General features: G+C 34.1%; 1 protein-coding gene across 1 annotated transcript; it reads left to right on the forward strand.

Moving 5' to 3' along the window:
• On the forward strand, positions 1 to 6,962 carry LOC122592582 (LRR receptor-like serine/threonine-protein kinase ERECTA). Its single transcript, XM_043764844.1, has 26 exons — positions 1 to 429; positions 848 to 986; positions 1,127 to 1,198; positions 1,314 to 1,385; positions 1,490 to 1,561; positions 1,655 to 1,726; positions 1,806 to 1,877; positions 1,952 to 2,023; positions 2,119 to 2,190; positions 2,274 to 2,342; positions 2,434 to 2,505; positions 2,580 to 2,651; positions 2,772 to 2,843; positions 2,935 to 3,006; positions 3,092 to 3,163; positions 3,241 to 3,312; positions 3,410 to 3,481; positions 3,570 to 3,641; positions 3,723 to 3,794; positions 3,863 to 3,934; positions 4,040 to 4,108; positions 4,192 to 4,263; positions 4,364 to 4,434; positions 4,547 to 5,023; positions 5,429 to 5,799; positions 6,445 to 6,962. Exons 1-26 carry the CDS (start codon positions 306 to 308, stop codon positions 6,805 to 6,807), a joined length of 2,979 nt encoding a protein of 992 aa, XP_043620779.1. The 5' UTR covers positions 1 to 305; the 3' UTR covers positions 6,808 to 6,962.
• Positions 6,963 to 7,697: the final 735 nt, after the last annotated feature.

Consider the following 7,697-nt stretch of genomic DNA (forward strand, 5'->3'; position numbering starts at 1 on the left):
TGCAGGGTTTTATAACACAGTTGCAGCTATAGGTTTGGCACTATACTATTGTATTAGTAGTACTATTTCAAGTTTCTTGACTTTATTATATTCTATATCTATATACCTATACATACACATACATTCATATATAGATATAGATATATATGATTACACTGTTACCAAGATGAAGATGAAAGACACTCAAATACCCTGTTTACAAATGAGGTGACTCAACAAGAAAAAAAGTTAAACCAAAAAAGAAAAAAGTCTCAAGATTTTTTTAGTATTTTCTTGAAAGAATGTTGAGGTGAGAATTTGAGAAGATGGGTGTGAGTTTGATGGAAGATTTAAGAAGAAAGTTTGAAGCTTTGAGAATGATGACCTCTCTTCTTTTGTTTCTTTTCACTTCTTTAAGTTTCTTCTCCATTTTGGCTAGCTCTGATGATGGTGAGTAATTTGTTTTATTTTTGATATTTTACCCATTTTGCACTAGTTTTAATGCATAATGTACTAGTATTTTTTTGTTCACTTGATTTTTTTTTTTATTTTTTGTTTATATTCACAGAAAGGTTTTGTTTTGGATTATGTTTGTTTTCTTAATTATTCACTAAGATTTGCAAGAATGTTTGGAACGCATTTTAAAATAGTATTTCTTTTGACTTGTGTTATATATATATATATATTCAAGTAATGACATGAGGTTATTGTTGTTTATTTAAGGTTTAATTTAATATGATATAATAAGTGTGTCTTATTCCTTTTTTAAGACCTTATTTAAGTCAACTGGAGGCATGTGCTGTATGTGGATATTATAATTTATTTAATTTGTTAAATTAATCTTGATTATTTTTTTAAAATGGTTCAGGAGGGACATTGTTAGAGATAAAAAAGTCATTTAGAGATGTGAATAATGTGCTATATGACTGGACTGATTCACCATCTTCAGACTACTGTATGTGGAGAGGTGTTTCTTGTGATAATGTCACCTTCAACGTTGTTGCACTGTAAGTATATTATATTATCATTATTATTATTTTCTCATTATATCATGAGAAAGTTTTTGACTTTTTATTTTTTTGTGTGTGTGTCAAAATCATGACCCTTTTTGGGTCAAAATCATGACTTTTTAAAAAAATCTTTTCAGTAATCTTTCTGGATTGAATCTTGATGGAGAGCTGTCACCAAGTATTGGAGGGCTTAAAGGTTTACTCTCAATGTATAGTTTCTTCCCTTTTAAGTCCATCTTGTTACTAAATATTTCAAACAAAATCATTTTTTGTTCTAATTTTTTTTTTGTTATATAAATCATGTTTTGGATCGTATTTGAACAGTGATCTGCGTGGAAATCGGTTATCCGGTCAAATCCCAGATGAGATTGGTGACTGTAGTTCCCTTACAAACATGTAAGCAATATCTTTAATACTATGTTGAGTTTTTTTCCGATTTCTAGGATCTATGTTATGTGGCACATTTTGATGCTTAAATTCTTAATAAATATTGTTGCTAGGGATTTATCATTCAACATGCTAACTGGAGACATTCCGTTTTCGATATCAAAGTTAAAACAGCTTGAGCTCTTGTAAGTTCAATGATGTTATAATAAGATTAATATATGCGACGAGTACTTAGTTATTAATATCTGTTGATGACATCATCCCCATTGGATTTTCAGGATCTTAAAAAACAATCAACTAATTGGCCCTATCCCTTCGACTTTATCACAGATTCCAAATTTGAAAATTTTGTAAGCATCATTGTTGCATTTCATTTCATAGAATTTGTATAAATTTACTAGAAATTTATAAAGTTTGATGTCCATTCAGGGACTTGGCACAAAATCGGCTAAATGGTGAAATCCCTAGGCTTATATACTGGAATGAAGTTTTACAGTATCTGTAAGTTTCTAAAGCTCATTTATTTGAAATAAGGTTTTATTTATTTTGACCGCAATATGTAATTTTGTAATTAGAGGATTGAGGAGTAACAATTTGGTTGGTGAGCTTTCTCCCGATGTCTGCCAGTTAACGGGCCTGTGGTATTTGTAAGTCGTTTATATCATCTGGCTTTCATTTTCATCTTCTTGTTTTCTGTTTTCAAATATTTTAGCTTACGTACCGATCATATACATTTATACAGTGACGTGAGGAACAACAGTTTAAGCGGCACTATTCCCTCAAACATTGGCAACTGCACTGGCTTCCAGGTTTTGTATGTACCCCACTCAAAATGACTTGTTTTTTAAAAATGTTGAGCATGGTTCTTTTTAATTAATTGTTTTAACTTTACGTTAGGGACTTGTCATATAACCATTTCACCGGAGAGATACCATTCAACATCGGTTTCCTACAAGTAGCCACATTGTGAGTCTAGAACTTTGCCTACTTTTAATATGATCATGTAACTGTATGCAAATTATTACTTTAACAGTATTTCACTTTAAACATATCTTAGATCACTTCAAGGAAACCAGTTATCTGGAGAAATTCCATCTGTGATTGGACTTATGCAGGCACTTGCGGTTTTGTAAGTAATTTAATGGCATTTCAGTAAAATTGGGTATGTATACGTTCATGAATTAAAGGGAGTTGGTATTGCAGGGACTTGAGTTGCAATAATTTGAGTGGTCAAATTCCTCCAATCCTTGGAAACCTTACTTACACTGAAAAATTGTGAGAACGAGCTCTATAGTGTTATAGTACAAGTCATATGAAACTTAGCATATGAACTTCTTTGACAACCGATTTTTTGTTTTAAACTTCTTTAACAACCATGGTATGGTTTTTGTGTAGGTATCTCCACAACAACAAGTTGACAGGATCCATTCCCCCAGAACTAGGAAATATGTCGAAACTCCATTACCTGTACTAAACACTTCTGCTTTCATTTTTATTTCCCTCTTTAGATTCTCTGAAATATTGTACGGATCATTTTTGAATTTTTTTTGTTACACAGGGAACTGAACGATAATATGCTTACGGGTCATATTCCACCAGAACTTGGAAAGCTGACTGACTTATTTGACCTGTAAACTTTGAAACTCCTATTATTTCTTTAACTTAGTGCATACTTATTTGTGAAGTTAAAGTTTCCTTTTTCGTTATAAATATAGTAATGTTGCGGGGAATAAACTCGAGGGGCGGATACCTGACAATCTTAGCTCTTGCACCAATCTCAACAGCCTGTAAGTTTACTTTGTCTATAATTTCTGTGTCTTTTAGGAAATCTTATCCAGTCAAATAAATAACTTTGACTTGACAGAAACGTGCATGGAAACAACTTCAAGGGCACCATCCCTGCTGAATTTCAGAGGCTTGAAAGCATGACATACTTGTAAGTACCACCTTCTTGATTTCTTGTTGCTTGACACCCCACTTATAAATCTGATGGATCTTTCCATGGGATCACAATCTGTCCTTTATCTATATAGGAATCTATCATCAAATAATCTCGTGGGTCCGATTCCAATCGAGCTGTCTCGGATCGGTAATTTGGATACCTTGTAAGCGACTCCTAACTCTAGAAGACTTCACTTTGGTCAGTTTTTCTTTTTGGCAATAACGGGTGTTAATATGTTTTATTTGTGACAGGGACCTCTCCAACAACAATATCGGTGGTCCGATCCCTTCTCCACTTGGTGATTTGGAACATCTCTTAAAACTGTAAGTTTAATTCTGAATTTATCTCACTGTGATCATTCTCTATCAGTCGTTCATATTATTTATTCAATTAATGACCAATAGGAATCTGAGCCGGAATGAGTTGACTGGATATTTACCTGCTGAGTTTGGCAACCTAAGAAGCGTCATGGATATGTAAGCAATTGTATGTTCTTTAGTTAGTTTCTCTTATATATTGATTAACAAATACATCATTCTTGCAGAGATCTTTCTTACAATCATCTCTCTGGTGTTTTACCCCAAGAACTTGGTCAACTTCAGAATTTATTCATGCTGTATGTTCCCACATGAGTTATATTTTTAGATATCTGGTGAACCCGTCTTTTGATTTAAAATGTTATGAGAAAATGACATTTGTAACTTCCATTAATGTTTTGCAGAAAGTTAGAAAGTAACAACTTCACAGGAGGTTTGGCGTCGTTGGTTAATTGCCTTAGCCTTTCAGTTCTGTAAGTTTATTTTGTTAATATATTAGTTTATAGTGATTTTCATTGTGGGGATTTATGGTACTTGCTGATCCCGGTTTATGCAGAAATGTATCGTATAATAATCTGGCTGGGGATATTCCTGCTGGGAATAATTTTTCAAAATTTTCACCCGATAGGTATGATACCGACATTGCTTTCTTTGCAACTTACAAAATTTTCAAGTTACATTTTCATGATATAGATGTCAACTTACAAAATTGCCCATTCGCATTGTAGCTTTCTTGGCAATCCAGGTCTTTGCAGTTTCCTAAGTTCTTCCTGTCATGCATCTCGTTCCACCGAGCGAGGCAAGTCTTGCTATAACTTGTGTCGATTTGGGTTATGTATTTGAATCCTTGTCTTACATATCGTGATAAATTTACCAAATAAATGCTAAATATTGCAAAATTTTCTGCGCAGTTACCATTTCTAAAGCAGCTATACTAGGAATTGCTTTGGGTGCCTTGGTTATTCTTCTTATGATCCTCGTGGCAGTATGCCGACCCCACACTTCAAAACCATTCAGGGAAGGGTCATTTGACAAGCCTGTACATTACTCGTCACCGAAACTTGTGATACTTCACATGAACATGGCGCTTCATGTATATGATGATATTATGAGAATGACTGAGAATCTAAGTGAAAAGTATATTATCGGATATGGAGCATCAAGCACGGTATACAAATGTGTCCTCAAAAATTGTCGGCCTGTAGCTATCAAGAAATTGTATACCCATTATCCTGAGTACCTGAAAGAGTTCGAGACCGAACTAGAAACTGTTGGAAGCATCAAGCATCGGAATCTTGTTAGTCTACAAGGTTACTCTTTATCACCGTCCGGGAACCTGTTATTCTATGACTACATGGAAAATGGGAGCCTCTGGGATCTCCTTCATGGTGAGTAACTAACCCATGTCCATTTTTCTGGGAAACCCGAAACTGTGGTGGCAGATTGGGGGCTGGGTTACATATCAATATGGTGAGTTTTTTTTATTGTTCTAGAGGACTAGGCTTGGTTGGTAATTAACTTTTGTGATTAGTGAAATTACATATTTACAATTGTAGATTTTCCATAAGTCGATTTAGAAGGTTGTTTGCATTGAAATTACAATTTAGATGACTTCCAACCTGTTTAACCCTATTGGCTCATCATAAATTAAAAACCAAAATTGACCCCCTCATTTAAAGGATCGAAATAACCACCTCTAAAGATGACCCTCCCCCACAATATACACAACATACATTTTGTACTTAGATCGTTTGCACTGGTTTCTCCTATTTATGAGATTGTGTACTTCTTAGGCCCGCTGAAGAAGAAAAAACTCGACTGGGAAACACGAATTCAGATAGCACTTGGCGCGGCCCAAGGGCTTGCCTATCTTCACCATGACTGCAGTCCCCGTATAATCCATAGAGACGTGAAATCTTCGAATATATTACTTGACAAGGATTATGAAGCACATCTTACTGATTTTGGAATTGCTAAGATTTTATGCACGTCAAAAACCTTCACGTCAACTTATATAATGGGAACCATTGGTTATATTGACCCTGAATACGCTCGTACTTCCCGTCTTACTGAGAAATCTGATGTTTATAGCTATGGGATCGTTCTTCTTGAATTACTTACAGGGAGGAAAGCTGTTGATAATGAATCAAACCTCCATCATTTGGTTAGTATTCTTGCCTAACTTTTTTAATGTACTTCATTGTTAATTCCAGCTTTAAAAACCCGAACTTACTTTAATCAACTCGTGATCACGATATTAATCTATATGTATGTATTTGAAAGATTGACCTAAACAACTTGGCTAAGAAAAAAACATGTAAAACAGTATGAAATTAACACTAACTATGCATTAACATGAAGTATAGTTATTCATGTACATATTTTAGAACCTGTGCATGTTTTACCGATTATATTAGATTTTGTAAATTGTCGATAAATAATAGAGTAATATATTACTGTAGCATTTTGCCTTTCAAAATTATAAATATATATATCTGCATTTTTTTCCCCCAATCATAGTAACATGATTGAATGACTGTTCCGCCCCGTAAAGCATTTCCATTATATTACTTAGTCATACAAATATTTTCATTCTATATTTCGTTCTCTGGTATGGTCTTATTCTGTTTTCATGAGACCTTGATTTCATTATTAAATTTAAATCTTCTATGGTCTTTTTATATATAAAAGACATTTTTTGTTGTTATGCAGATGTGTGGTATTGTCACTCTTTTTATTCAAGTTTCTTTGCATTATTAAATACCCATCATATCTAATGTTTCAAAAACCAAATCAACTGTGTATCCAGATTCTGTCAAAGACGGCAAGCAACGCAGTGATGGAATCCGTAGATCCAGAAATCTCAGCAACATGCAAGGACCTCAGTGAAGTAAAAAAGATTTTCCAACTCGCTCTTTTGTGCACCAAACGACAACCATCCGAGAGACCAACAATGCATGAAGTGGTTCGTGTCCTGGGGAGCGTACTCCCATCGCCAAAAGCAAACCCTTTGTGTCCCACGACGTTACTCCCATCTTCAAAAGTCTCGAGCTACATGGACGAATACGCCAACCTAAAGACTCCACATTTGGTTAATTGCTCATCCATGAGCACCTCAGATGCCCAACTCTTTCTGAAATTTGGTGAGGTTATATCTCAAAACAGTGATTAAAGCAAAATGTCTATATTGCCCTTGATTATGGAGAACTCCCATGTATCAAGATTTTAGCTTTAGTAGTATTGTAGTAGGGAGATTTTTGGAATTGTCAAAGCTGTTGTAACCATGTGCAGGTCTGTTGTACTTTTTATGAAATTATCATGGTACTATGGTAGGGGCTTATAGTAAGTTACATAGAAAAAAGGGGCCCCCAATGAACATGGGTGGGGCTAGAAACTGGGTGCACCCTCTGAGCCCTCTGCAATTAAACAAATGGGCTCCATGAAGCTGATGGGGTGTTAAGAGCATCTGGAGTTTATAGAATTAAGATCATGTTTAGGTGGAATACATATATATGATTTTGCATTATTGATTTATTGCACCAAGTTTATATAGGTTAATGAGTCCATATGGACTAAAGAAAGAGATTAAGTTGTGAACCATCAAACCTTCATTGCATGTTAAAAGAAAAATAATGGGGCCAAACTCTAGACTAGGAATGTTGATGAGAGTATAAGGTAAGTTGTAAGTTTAGAATTAAAAACTTAAAAATATAAATATAGATAAAGTGTATATGTCACAATTTCCAATGAAACATTTGCCTTTTTCTACTTACATAATACACATGGGTGATGCAGAATAGTAAAGCTTTGGTTGATGTTGATATACATATGTAGAATGGTCCTAAAGAAATGGACAAAAGTTTTCATTGCATAGGGTGGGGTGGTATGGGGGGTCATGACTATAAATACTACTAATCTACTATATATATTGTTATATCTACTTATGAATGGGGACCTAGTTTTAATTTCTAAAATTATTATACGTTTATTTTGTCATTATTTATATGTAGTTAAAATATATAAAAAAAAACGTTAGATGTGCAACTTTAAGAATTTTTACTA

This window comes from Erigeron canadensis, chromosome 3 (genome assembly GCF_010389155.1).
Source record: "Erigeron canadensis isolate Cc75 chromosome 3, C_canadensis_v1, whole genome shotgun sequence".
Taxonomy (NCBI): Eukaryota; Viridiplantae; Streptophyta; class Magnoliopsida; order Asterales; family Asteraceae; genus Erigeron; species Erigeron canadensis.